At 47.3% G+C, this 14281-nt stretch overlaps 1 protein-coding gene across 3 annotated transcripts in view; it reads left to right on the top strand.

Annotated features, from left to right (window-relative positions):
- svep1 (sushi, von Willebrand factor type A, EGF and pentraxin domain containing 1) overlaps positions 1-14281 on the top strand; it is a 75948-nt gene that overhangs the window by 48855 nt on the left and 12812 nt on the right. For all 3 annotated transcript variants that reach the window (XM_088990780.1, XM_088990781.1, XM_088990782.1), the window contains 16 exons: positions 524-637; positions 719-920; positions 1701-1858; positions 1979-2177; positions 2266-2441; positions 3292-3416; positions 3525-3654; positions 3729-3899; positions 5441-5614; positions 5702-5821; positions 6329-6505; positions 6686-6770; positions 6951-7142; positions 7270-7437; positions 8048-8720; positions 9958-12476. In XM_088990780.1, coding sequence (XP_088846906.1) covers positions 524-637; positions 719-920; positions 1701-1858; positions 1979-2177; positions 2266-2441; positions 3292-3416; positions 3525-3654; positions 3729-3899; positions 5441-5614; positions 5702-5821; positions 6329-6505; positions 6686-6770; positions 6951-7142; positions 7270-7437; positions 8048-8720; positions 9958-12476 — 5383 coding nt within the window. The remainder of the gene's footprint in view (positions 1-523; positions 638-718; positions 921-1700; positions 1859-1978; positions 2178-2265; positions 2442-3291; positions 3417-3524; positions 3655-3728; positions 3900-5440; positions 5615-5701; positions 5822-6328; positions 6506-6685; positions 6771-6950; positions 7143-7269; positions 7438-8047; positions 8721-9957; positions 12477-14281) is intronic.

The raw sequence follows: 14281 nt of genomic DNA on the forward strand, positions 1-14281 counted from the left end.
AAATATACGTAAATAAATAAATAAATAAATACGTATGAAGGAATTGCCAAATAAATAACCAAACAAATAAATGAATGAATGTATGAATGAATGAATAGATAGATAAATAAATAAATAAATAAATAAATAACTGACCAGGTGGATGGATGGATGGATGGATGGATGGGTTTGTGTGGGTGGACGGATGGATATATACTACGGATGGATGGATAGATGGATAGACGGATAGACGGATAGACAAATTGACAGACACTGTAGGTACTGTAGATACAGTAGATACTGTAGATACTCTAGATACTCTAGATACTCTAGATACTGTAGATAGATAGATAGATGTGCTGGAAAAAATACATTATCAAATATTATTATTACATTCATGCTTTTTCTGAGCAAGAATTACACTTTTGTGTAGGTGTTTTTTTTGGAAAAGTTGTCAAAATGGCAGTCGTGACTCTGTTCCAAATCGATCACTCGCTCAACCCGACGCGGCAACTTTTGACACAACAATCCAATTTTGTCTCAGGTTCTATGTGTGAAGCGGAGGTGAACGAATGTCTCTCATCCCCCTGCCTCAATAAAGGCGTTTGCGTGGACCAAGTCAACACATTCACCTGCAGTTGTGCTGGAGGCTTCACAGGTTGGTAGCATTTCCTATTTTTTGCAAAAACAAGTGCTATAGTTCTTTTTTTTTGCTTTGCTTCATTCTTCACTACACCAGGACCCCGCTGTGAACTGGAAATCAACGAGTGCCTTTCCGACCCGTGCGAGAACGGCGGCGCATGTGAGGACTTGACAGGCGGTTACTCTTGCAACTGCGTCGTTGGCTTTTCGGGGGACCGCTGCGAAGTCAACGTTGACGAATGTAGCAGCAGCCCCTGTCTTAACGGCGCCTCCTGTCTGGATGGGGTGAATGATTTTAGGTGATTCTTTCCATTCCATTCCATTTCGTCCACTCTCCACATTCTATGTTAGCTCGATGCTAACGTAGAATGTAAAACACGTCATACGGGTGAACAGAAATGATCTTTGTTGCGAAACCTTCAAATAACTGCAATGGAACACACACAGTGAAACAACACATACAAAGCGAGAAGTTGATTGCTGTTTTGTGCCCCCCCTGAAGAGCTTCTTCATGCTTAAGTTTCACCTCAAAGCTGAGTGTCACGATCGACTGCTACAGTTGTACAGTCAAACTTCAGTTTTCGAACGTCTTGGTCCTCAACCAATTCGGTTTTCGACCAAACATTTCGGGATTTCTTGTGCCTCAGTTTACAACCAAAAATCAGTTCTCGACCAAAGTGAGTGCACTTGAACGCACCACTCGACCCTCCCCCCCACCTAGCCGCTTCCTGAGACATCACTTCCTCGTGTTGCGTCTCATTGTGACTGACGCATTCGTATTTTTGAATCAAGATTTTTTACTAAGAAGCAGACATGTTCGGATGATATCTCTGCAAATCTTTAATGAACTTTATCATCATGTAGCGTTCCATTGTAAGCAGGCATGTTTGTACTGTTCAATCACGATAAAAAAAAGCAGACATTGATTATAATGGGAAATGTTTCAGTTTTTGAACAAATCATTTTTCCAACAGGTTTCTAGTCAAAGTCAAAGTCAAAGAATGGATTTGGATTCTGGTCGAAAACACATGTTTGACTGTATTTCGGGAATGTGCCTCACCCCTGTTGCCCGTTCGCAGGTGTGAGTGTGCGGAGGGCTTCAGTGGTATATTTTGCGAGGTGGATGAGGACGAGTGTGACCCCAATCCCTGCGTGAACGGGGCCAGCTGCGTGGATGGTCTCGGGTCCTACACTTGCCGCTGCCTCCCTGGGTTCAACGGAACCAGGTGTGAGACAGGTACTCTAGGACAGACGATGTACAAGTTTCGGATCGCTGTGAGAACGGAATGGCCATTTGAAAAAAAAACAATATTTTATCCATAATTTTTATTTTAATTATTTTTTTCCCACCTGACAGAAATGTCTTCCGCCTTCAACCTTGACTTTGAGATATCGGGTATCCATGGCTACGTGCTGATGGACGGAGTGATGCCGGCACTTACGGAGATCACCTGCACCTTCTGGATGAAGTCATCGGACACCACCAATTACGGCACGCCCATCTCTTACGCCGTTGAGGGCAGCGATAATGCCTTTCTTCTCATCGACTACAACGGGTCGGCCGTCATTCATCAGAAAATCGTTCTCAAAGGCTTCGGGATTTTAAGTGGGTCCTCCAAAACCTCGCCATTGTTGTCCCTGCAGGTGGGTCCTGTATGTGAACGGGAAAGAGCGAATTACCGACTGTCCGGCGGTGAACACCGGCAGCTGGTACCATATTGGGGTGTCCTGGAGGAGCTGGGACGGGGACTGGAGGATCTACATCAACGGCAAGCCCTCAGATGGAGGCAAAGGCCTGTCCGTTGGCACCAGTATCCCAGGTGTAGTGCTATCTTCTGCCCACACACATAGACAAACATAACCACACACACACAAACACACAGACACACACAGACTCATTTGCGCTCCCCAAAAAGGGTTAGAATAGCCAATGGATGCTGAAAAATGGCGACAAAGCACTATTTCTGTCCAATTAGAACTCCATAATCCACCGGTTGACACCAGGCTGTTAAATTGATCAATTCACTATCGTCTTTGACATTCAAATACCACAAGAAGCCCTCAAAGCACTCATTTGATCTAAGTGAAACGCCTCAACTTACTTCAACATAGGGTGTCGGGCTGAGAAGGAACTCGATCTGGGGCGTCAAACTTGTTTTTGTCGCGGGCCACATTGTATGGGGGGGACAAGGTTATGGATTGCTTTAAATATATAAAGAAGAATTTTAAAGTTGTTTCTATATTTGGCCGGGAGCCTCCACACATTACATGCACTGCGCACAACTAATTGATGAATAACTGGTTTTACAATCAGAACTCAAGAATTATGACTGTTGTTGTAAATTATATCTGATAATTTTACATTTTGATTGAGACTGCAAGAATCATGGAACTTGACTTGGTTGATTTTCTTTCGTGGGCCACATAAATGGTGTGGTGGGCCAGATCTGGCCCCCGGGCCTTGCCATTGAGACCTGTGAACTAGATGGAAGCAAAGTAAACTTTTATGACTATGGCCTGAGATTTTCAGAATAATGGATGTGTTCTCCACTGCAAAAAGGAAAGAAAAAAATCGATGAATTGATAAATTCCTGAATGCTGAATGGAAAGAACATCAATGTATTTGTCATATTGGTCCTTAACGACAGAGGTCCGACCTTTGTGTTGTAGGTGGCGGGGCCCTGGTGTTGGGTCAGGACCAAGACCAGAGAGGTGAAGGCTTCAACCCTGTGGAATCTTTTGTTGGCTCCATCAGTCAGCTCAACATCTGGGATCGTGTCCTGACACCACAACAGGTACATTTTCAATCTCATCGCGATCGCTGTTTGTAATACACTATCCGGGTTGAGGCTACTTGCACTCGAACGTCAAGCGTGGTGGCAGCATGGTGTGCTCTTGTGTAGATCAAAGTCCTCGCGAGCAACTGCCCCGCCTCCCACGTCACTCACAGAGGCAACGTGCTTGCCTGGCCAGACTTTCTCAATGGAGGTCTGGGCCGCGTCAAAGTCAACCTTGGCAGCATCTTCTGCGCTGGTGAGTGTGCGTGTGGTCAGTCGGCGGTCAATCGCGTGGCGATCGGTTGTGGCCCAACCGGTGTTTGTCTTCAGACTGCCCGCCATTGGAGAACGCCGCGTCTCACCTACATGCCTCCACGGTGGAGGTGAGTCCTGGCGCCCAGGTTCAACTCTCATGTGATCCCGGTTTTTACCTGGTGGGGGAACCAGTTCTGCAGTGCCAAAATCAAGGAGAGTGGAGCCACCCCCTTCCCAGCTGTGAACGTAAATAACAAAGACTCATGTTGTTGCAAGGCCCGTGTCCAAACGTATTGCAAAGTGGGCCAGATTGTGTGTGTTAAAAATATAGACGGTGGGGCGGGGGGGCGGGGGGGCATTGGCGGACGTTCTTAATATATAACAGCAATTAATTGAAATACATTTCAGTGAGGCATTCTGTGTTTCACACTTGTTTTTTATTTTAATTTCAGCTATCTTAAAGGACAACCGACACCTCCGGAGAAGTTGCGTCCATAATTTTTAAAATCACTTCAAAAGACTTCTACTTAGCGCATTTCACAAAGATTTCACTGCATATGGCTATATTTTACGTTTCAAGACTCACGCTGAATATTCATGAAGTCTTGTTTTTGAGTTGATGACGATGCCCTAAGTGACATCACGGAGGGAACGCCCGTGACTGAGAAAGCGACACACAATGCATTATGGGTACTTTTTTTCATCTGAACACACCATGTTGATCACGAAATTAGAAGGAAAACTACATAAATCACGCAATGGTTGTGTGTCGCAGCCAATTGCGGCAACACGCATAAAGATGGTGTAAGTTTACACAAATTCCCAGCGGACAAATCAGCCCATTTCCAACGGAGCTTGTGCGCAACCTTTTGCATTTTCTGGGTGCTACATTGGAGTCCAGACGGCTCAAATTGATACAGAATGACTTCTTTAATCGATTGCAAACATTTATGCTTTCCTCTACAGAACTATTTGAATCATATTCATAACTGCATGAGTAACAAGAAAGCAACTTCTCCGAATCTGAACTCTCTGAAGCCATTGTTTTAATTCTGAAGCAAGGCAGTTTGTAAAGGAGTATCCTGGCGTGACGTCACGAACAAGGGGGCGGGACTTTCTGAATCTGCCCAGTTCCGAGCTCATTTTGTGGCAGTTTTGGGACACTTTAAGTCATTTTTATTGGTGTTTTATTGGCATTGGTGACAAAAAATATCAGCCTGCATGATTTGGGTATTTTAGATGCTATAAAACGTTTTTCTGATGTCAGTTAAGAAACAAAAAAAATTGTGTCGGTTGTCCTTTAAGCATGTGTTTTGGTTCTTTTGAAACATGCAGATCAAAATGTAATTGACATTTAATTGAAATTGAATATTCACTTGACTTCACTTTATTTAAACACTGATTTTTTTGTAACAGTTAAACTGAATTGTTCTTTTGTTGTTGCCATTTTAGGGGAAAAAATCATTAGAAAATCACCATTTTAGAAAATTGGGGGGCTCATTCAGTCAATTATTCATATACTAATTTGCTGTTTCTAATTGAACCTCTAGATGGAAGCGCTTAGTACACGCAGGTAACAGTGCTACTGACCAATGTATTCATTATACATGCGGGCCAGACGTTGATTTCATGACGGCGCTTGCTGGATGAAAATTGACCACGGGGCACATTAGGGCCCCGGGCCGGACTTTGGACATCCCTGTTTTAAATGGTTTCACGTTTGGAAGGGATGAGCGGCAGCTTATCTACTCCTAGCTGCATTTTCAGAATGTCCCCTTCATTAACAGGAGTCTCCTGCGGGCCTCCTCAACCCCCCGAGAACGGCTACTTTCAAGGGGAGGACTTCCATGCTGGCGGTTCGGTTGTCTATCAGTGCGAACCCGGCTTCTACCTCCTCGGAGACGCCAAGGTGCACTGCTCCAACAGCGGCAAGTGGGGAGGAAATCCGCCAGCTTGTCTCGGTACTTCACCCTGCGTTCTCATTCATTAATTAATCCACATGAATGGAAGCACAGTATGTGTGATGTCCTCCTTTGTGTCCATTGGAGATGTGGACGAATGCGCCCTGGGATCGGACTGCGACAGTCACGCGAGCTGTCAGAATACTGACGGTTCTTACACGTGCTCCTGTATCTACCCGTACAGTGGCGATGGCAAGAACTGTACAGGTAAAGGCCAGTTGCCCGGATTTTATTGGAGTGTGGGGGAGGGAAACGATCTGTTTTCACAATTCACATTTTTTTTGCCACCCTCTTGTTGAGTGGCTTTGTTTTGTCAACATCTCCTCGTGGCTTGTTGGTGCCAAATACCTACGTTCCAGTGAATGGAGGGGATTAATTTTGGCGAAAGTATCGTTTTATGGTCCTCATGAGCCATTTTAATATCAAAGAATAATATTGAAGTGAGTTGAGGAGCTTCATTTCGATTAAAAAAATGTGTAGTGCTTTTTTGGGTTATTTTAGGGCCAAGGAACAAATTCGGGACTTTGCTGCCATCCTCTGGTAGCAGGAGGCAACTATAAACCCTTTTGGAGGGAATTAATTCTTTGTAGATTTTCACTTTATACTTGGGTGTAAACAAATCTAGTGAATGTAGAATTAATACTTCCACTCCAGCACACTTGTGTTAAGGTTTACAAAACGTAAAAATACAACTGTTCACTCTCCTTGGGACAGAGCCGGTCAAGTGCGAGCCACCTGGAGAGCCTGATTTTGGCCACAGAGATGGTACCAACTTCTTGATGGGGAGTCAAGTGGCCTTCCGCTGTGACGACGGCTACGAATTAATTGGGGCGGCTCAACTGCAGTGCCTGGAAACGGGAAGATGGGACGGCTCTCTTCCCCACTGCAGAGGTGAGTGAGCACAGCTTTGATCTGCTTCATGTGTTTCAGAACACATGTGCCACATCCAACATGGCGGATGTCCCACCATCTTGCAGCAAAGGGCATAAAATGAGGCCCATTCTCTTTGGTTTTGATGTTGAAAGTATCTACATTTTTTCTAAGAAATCTCCTCCCGTGTTTGCACAACAGCCCAATCTTGCCCACCGCCATCCGTTCCGGAGAATTCTCTCATGACAGGAAGCAACTTCACCTATGGAAGCAAGGTGACTTTCAGGTACCCTTTAAAACACTGTATCATTTTCCTGTCCCCAAACAGTGGACCCTCGCATCTTCCATGTGATTCGTCATCAGTTAACCGTACGACGAGGCGCTCATTACCTCGGACATTCACGTTAACGACTCGCCTTGGCATGATTTCCCGATGTTGACGTCCATGTCTCAAATCTGCTTGCAGCTGCATGAAAGGTTTCCTTCCTCAAATGCCCTACGAGTTCCAGTGTCTCTCTAGTCTGAGGTGGAGCGGGACACCACCTGTCTGCCATCCGGTCTTCTGCGGTGGACCACCGATTGTCGGGAACGCCTACTACACGTTTACCACAAACACGTACAAGTCGACTGTCTCGTACTCCTGCGCGGAAGGCTTCAGGTAGGATTAAAACACGTGTATGGTTTAATCAGTCAACGATCGAATCGAATTTTGGATTGTTCACACTGTCACAAACTGTGCAAACAACCCAGAGTGAGGTCATTGCCATTATTTTCTTTGTACAAAGATCACAGGGCCCCATAGAAGTGGTTTGTGAAGAGACGGGTGAGTGGAGCCGGCCCTATCCTCGCTGTGTCAGCGTCCTGTGTGGCCCACCGCCAACCCTGAAGGACGCCGTGACTCAAGGAGAGAACTATGAACTGGGGAATAAGGTGCACTATGTCTGCAAAGAAGGGTAAATTTAGACCGCTTTGCTAAAAAAAAAAAAATATTAAATAATAATGATAATATGTTAACACCCCATAGCTAGCGACATGTTTAAGTGAGCCTTCAGGCTATTGTTCGTCATCTTGTTTCAGTTACCTGAGTCGGATGAAAATTTGTGCTTTGCCACCATCGTATGGCACCTCAGTGTCAAGGAACTATGTTGAAGTGGATTGAGGAATCTCATTTTTTAAATTAAATAGTGCTTTGGCGCCATCCCGTTAGATCTTGCGAGCAAGGAATGCTGTTGAAGTCAGCTGAGAGGTTTAATTGAGACAAAACTGGTGCATTGCCAAGATCATTTTTCCATCTCGGTGTCATGAACTATGTTGAAGTGACTCGAGGAATCTCATTTTTTAAAAAAGTAGTGCTTTGGCGGCATCTCGTTATATCTTGCAAGCAAGGAACGTTGATGAAGTGATTTGAAAACTTTAATTTAGACAAAACTTGTGCATTGCCCACATTAGTTTTCCATCTTAGTGTCATGAACTATGTTCAAGTGACTTGAGGAGATGCATTTAGATGCATTTTGGTCTCATCTTGTAACACTTGTATGCAATATGTTTTGGTCTCCTTGACAGCTACACAATTATTGGCTCAGAGACCAGGGAGTGCCTGCCAAGCGGCCAATGGAGCGACAGCTCGGCTCAGTGCGTGCCTCGGTCTTGCGGACCCCCACCCGCCATTGACCACGCCGAGCCCTACGAGAGCCACCAGCTTTTTGGAGACACTGCCAATTACTACTGCACCGACGGCTACGCCGCGGGAAACAACTCAAAGATGGTGTGCAACGCTCAGGGCATGTGGGCGCCCCCTGACGGAGAGGAGCCCCCTCGGTGCATCGCCAACTTCTGCTTGCGTCCTCCGGAACTTCCCCACGCCATTTTGGACTCTTTCAGCAAAGCCAAATATGCGAGCGACTCAGAAGTTATCTACAAGTGCGAGGAGGGCTTTGTGCTCAACACCACAGCGACGCTGCGGTGCCTTCTGGGGGGGGAGTGGGACCCCCGACCGTTTGACATCAGCTGCGTACCCGTGAGGTGCTCCAAACCGGACAGCATCGATCAAGGGTACGTGAGTGGGAGTGACTACAATTTCGGAGCCGTCGTGGCGTACAGCTGCGATAAGGGCTTCCTGATCCGAGGGGAGAAAAGGCGGACGTGCAAAGCCAATGGAGAATGGGGCGGAGTTTTACCCACCTGTGTCCCTGTGTCCTGCTCCTCTCCACCGCTACTCAAAAATGGCTACATCCAGGTTAGCCCCAGAGGCCACGGCACATTTCGTTCATACGTTAATTCCCGGCCTTCGGTGAGCGCATGCGTGTGTAGCTCCTAAAACAGAGACCGTCGTAAAAAAAAGGTTCAAATGGAATGCTTAAAGGACAACCGACGTCACTTTTTTGTTTCTTAACTGACATCAGACAAATGTTTTATAGCATCTAAGATACACAAAACACGCAGTATGATATTTTTATTCAAATGCAAAACACCAATAAAAATGACTTAAAGTGTCCAAAATCTGCAAAAAATTGAGCTGCGAATTGGGCATTTTCAGAAAGTCCCTCCCCCAGTTCGTAACGTCACGCCAAGACGTCTTGCATTGCTGGAGAATCAAAACAATGGCTTCAGATTCAGAGAATATGCTTTGTTGTTACACATCCAGTTTTGAATATGATTCAAATAGTTCTGAAGAGGAAAGCATACATGTTTCCAATTGATTAAAGAAGTCCTTCCGTGTCATTTTGAGGCATCTGGACTGCAATGTAGCGTCCCAGAAAAGAGGCACAAAATGGCGACCAAGCTCCCTGTGAGGAATTAATCAGCCAGTTTCTACAGGCTGATAAATTCCTTATATGGAGCTTGGTCGCCCTCTTCTGGCTCTTTTTGGTGCAACATGATGTTTTCAGACCAAACAAGCACAGCAAAATGCATTGACGTGATGGAAGGATGCTACAATGTGTCCTTTTTTCGGTCAGGGACGTGACGTCACTAGTGACGTCACGTACGGACTCGTCAGCCACTCAAAAACAAGACTTTCGGAATATACAGTGCGAGTCTTAAAATGTAAAATATAGCTATATGCGGTGGAATCTTTGTAAAATACGCTCAGTAGAAGTCATTTGAAGCCATTTTACAAATTATGGACACAACTTGTCCAGAGACGTCAGTTGTCCTTTAAACATGAGCCTCGGCATGTTAGCATGCTTGGCTAAATCACACACCCAGTTGTTAGCATGCTTGGCTAAATCAAACACCCGGTTGTTAGCATGCTAGGCTAAATCACACACCTGTTGTTAGCATGCGAGGATAAATCACACACCTGGTTGTTAGCACGCTCAGATAAGTCATACACTCAGTTTTTAGAATTCTAGGCTAAATTACACCCCGGTTGTTCACATGCTATGTTAAATCACACACCCGGTTGTCAGCATGCTAGGTTAAATCGCACACGTGCTCAAACTGACACGAGCACTTGTTTTGTTCCTCCAAAGGTCCGAGGTCGATTCACCTTCAACAGCAAGGTGATCTATGCCTGCAACGCTGGCTACAGGCTGGTGGGCCGCCCGGAACGGGTTTGCCAGGCCAACCGCCAGTGGTCCGACAACGATCCGCCCACCTGCGTACTATTAACCTGCGACCCCCCTCCCAAAGTCGTGCACGGACAATACAGAGGTTCGGATTTTCAGGTGGGTCGCAAAGTGGAGTACTCTTGCGACGAGGGCTACGAGCTGGTGGGCGATGACACTTGGACTTGCCTCAAGTATGGCCGCTGGGACAAGACAAGGCGTCCACGCTGCTCGCCCGTGCAGTGTCCAGAGCCGCAGCTGGAGGAGAACCACCTGGTTCTGAAAAGCCTGGACTTTGAGACGGGCACGGTGGAATTATCCTGCGAAGTCGGCTATGTCCTGGAGGGCCCGCAGATCCTCCGCTGTCTGGCCTCCCGGGAGTGGAACGGCACCTTTCCGGTTTGCAAGCGGATTCTTTGCGGGTCTCTGCCCGACGTGTCATTTGGTGGTCCTACCTCACCTTCTGCCCCTTTCACCTTCAATTCTGTAGTGACCTATAAATGCGTGGATGGCTTCACGCTGCGAAAAGAAGACTCTGTGTCCTGTCTGTCCAGCGGGAAGTGGAGTCACCCGTACCCGGAGTGCATTCCCGTGGAATGTCCTCAGCCGGTGGAGATTCCCAACGGCATCGTGGACGTTCAGGGTCTGATGTACCTCAGCAAGGCGCTGTACGGCTGCAAGACCGGATACCAGTTAGCGGGGAACGCCACTGTCCTGTGCGGGGAGAAGGGACTTTGGATCGGGGGTGTTCCTTCTTGCCGCCCGGTGGAATGCTCGCTCCCCAAAGAGATCGCCAACGGAAAGGCGACTTTCACCAAACTGCAGTTCGGTCATAGCGTCACATACTCTTGCCACCGCGGTTACCGCCTTCAAGGACCCGAGACCCTCAAGTGCCTGGCGAGCGGGGAATGGAGCGGTGAAGCGACCGTTTGCGAGGAGATATCGTGCACCCCACCCAGGCCCATTGAAAATGGTTTCGTAGAGGGTCAGGATCACGGTTTCGGAGTCACCATATTCTACAGCTGTTTCCCCGGCTTCCAGCTGGTCGGCCAAGACCACCTCACGTGCGAGGAGTTTGGCTGGTCGAGCGCTGTTCCCCTCTGCGTGCCATCCGACTGCGGCCTGCCCCCCCACATTGACTTCGGGGACTACGTTCGGGTTACAGATTCGGGAGGGGCCTCCCCGGGAGATCTGAGCTTCCTCCACGGGACGACGGTGGAGTACCGCTGTCACAGAGGCTACGACCTGTCTAGCCGTACCAGGTTAGCGTGTCAGGAAGATGGAAGCTGGAACGGGACGGCCCCCTCCTGCGTCCCGGCTGAGTGCGTCACTCCCCCGAGCCCTGAGCACGGCCGCGTCAACGTCACCGACACGTCTCAGGGCAGCATGGTCACCTACTCCTGCGAGGAAGGCTATGAGCTGGAGGGTCAACCGGTGAGGCGCTGCTTATCGGGGCACCTGTGGACCGACGACCCCCCCACGTGTAATCCCATTTCCTGCAGCGACCCCGGGCCCGTGGCCAATAGCACAGTTAGCGGAGGAGCCTACGTCTACACTCAAGTCCTGCACTATACGTGTGATCCCGGGTTTCTCCTCAAGGGGGCAGACAGCATCACTTGTCAGGCAGACGGTACCTGGAGTCACGAGTCTCCCACCTGCGTGGCCGCCCGCTGTGAGAAGCTGCCGCCAATACCTCACGGACGAATCCTGGGCTCTGAATTTGGCTTTGGTGGCGAACTGACATACGAATGCGAAGAAGGATACGTGATAAGTGGCGATCCAACGCTTCGTTGCCAGTACGACGGGCGCTGGGACAAACCGGCCCCGCGTTGCCAAATCGTCAGCTGCGATCCGCCCGAGGACATCAGCCACGGCTTCCTCAATGGCTCCACATTCAACCGCGACGACGTGGTGGAGTACGTCTGCTTCGAAGGTTACGTGGTGGTCGGCAACCCCGTCCTGCGCTGCTCGGCCGAAGGCATGTGGATCGGCACCGTGCCGCAGTGTCGTCCCTGCGTCTGCGCACTCCCGCTCTTGAAATTCGGGGTCGTTCTGGGGCAGGAACGCGCCTGTGGCGACCAAGTCCGCTTCCAGTGCGACGACGGCTACAGACTGCTTGGTCCGGCTCAGGCCGTTTGCGAGAAGGGGGGTGTGTGGAGCCCTGGTGTCCCCGCGTGCGGGCGCGGGAGGTGCACCGCAGCCCCGCCGACGGTTCCAAATGCCGTCCTGCAGGGCGGCAGTGCCGCTTTCCCGGATACTGTCGTGTACAGGTGCAGGCCCGGCTACCGGCCAGGGGGATTACCGCACCTCTCCTGCGGGAGAGACGGCAGGTGGGGCGAGCCCAGGATCAGCTGCGAGCCTGTCGGCTGCGGAAAGCCTCCTCCAGTTGCACATTCCCGAGTGGAAGGAGAAGACTATACCTTCCCCAACCGTGTCACGTACAGGTAAACTTCTGCCGGAATGAATTGTGAGAGGAACCTTGTCCCCAGAAAACCCTTTTCTGTAATTATTTTATTCTTTCTTAAATTTTTAATTTTCTTTCATTTTCTTTAACTTAAATTTTGTTGTTTAATTTTTTATTTTCTTTCGTTTTCTTTAACTTATTCACTGCCATTCACAAATTTATTCAGGGATTGAAAATACATTGGGGCTTCGGTTTACGAACACCTTGCCTTATGAAATTTTCGGTTTCTGAAAATTTATGAAAATTTAACCTTGTATTAAGCACTACTTTTCGGGATACACATTGAGCGCTTGCCCCACCACGGCTGGTGGAGTAATCTTCGGCGGAAGAACACCAAAGCACATGACCGAACAGCGCCCCAGCCGGCCTACCTTTCCACACCCCCTTTCTCTGAATGCACACGTCGATCGTGAGAGAGAGAGGGAGAGAGAGAGAGAGAGAGAGAGAGAGAGAGAGAGAGAGAGAGAGAGAGAGAGAGAGAGAGAGAGAGAGAGAGAGAGAGAGAGAGAGAGAGAGAGAGAGAGAGAGAGAGAGAGAGAGAGAGAGAGGGAGAAAGAGAGAGGTATAGAGAGAGACGTTGATCGCCTCCAAGGAGTTTTTTACAGATACTTTAGCTGCATATATAAAATAGTCTTATCATTCATCAACATGATGAATGATAATGTGATGCCTCACTTTCGTAAGACCTTACAAGTCAGAAAGCAACAGGTGTCAATTAAGAGCCATCAACGACCATCACAAATGTAAATAAAGTGACTTTAGTTTACAGCGATGTGTATTTCTTTCAATACAATACAATAGCACATGTATTATACATTGAATAAGTTATGTTTGTAATTTTAGGGCTTATTTAGTTGAAAATTATATTTTATGGAGACCTGGGAACGGATTATTCTCATTTTAATGGTTTCCTATGGGAAATTAATTTTTGGGATACACACTTTTCGCCTTACACACTGTCTGGGAACCAATTAAGTTCGTAAGCCAATGCCCCACGGTATGACAGAGCGCCATTCCCGAATTTGTTCGTTTTTTTTTTTCTTTGTTTGGTTGCCGATAAAGCGCTGGCCATGACCTCTGGCAATGTTGTTACCCTTCCACAAGGGCGCAGCATTTCCCTTTTTTCTATGTTAGTATTTTGTTCCAGCTTCAGTTGTTGTTAAAGCGCTATATAAACCAATATGTATGTATTGCATTGTATTTTGTACAGCCACCCTCATTTCAAGGTCATATAACTCCAGATCCATATAATTTAGGAATGATCTCTTTTTGTCTGATGAAAGAAGAGAGTCTTTCTTATGCTGTATTGAATGTTTATGTAGTCCTAAAACTCAATATTCTGTCGGTCCTGGAATTCGAATGACAATGACAAAAACCCTGGCACTGGAGTGGACACATTTTTGCACGTCTGGCAGTGATTTTTAATTTTCTTAAATTTTCTTACATTTTAGTTTTTTCTTTAATTCTTCATTTTCTTTCAGTTTTTTTTCTTACATCCATTTTGTGTTCTCTTCCACATGCCTTGAAACACCTTTCCGCTTACTTTATTTCCCGCATAAAAAGGTCCACCTATAAACCTTTCGTTTTCTTAAAACCCCGCAGTCCACTTTAAAACCCGATGCGCCTTGTAAATGGTCATTACGGTAATATTTCGACCCCCAAAATGGCGACTCGCTAGACCCATGCTGACAACGCAGAGTTAAAACTTAAATTGATCAATTACGCGGTACAAAACGAAAATGGAGCAGAGTTGAACAAGAAATTTCAATGTTAACGAGATAATTT

This window comes from Hippocampus bargibanti, linkage group LG02 (genome assembly GCF_051943395.1).
Source record: "Hippocampus bargibanti isolate YZ-2025 linkage group LG02, ASM5194339v1, whole genome shotgun sequence".
In the NCBI taxonomy this organism is placed as follows: domain Eukaryota; kingdom Metazoa; phylum Chordata; class Actinopteri; order Syngnathiformes; family Syngnathidae; genus Hippocampus; species Hippocampus bargibanti.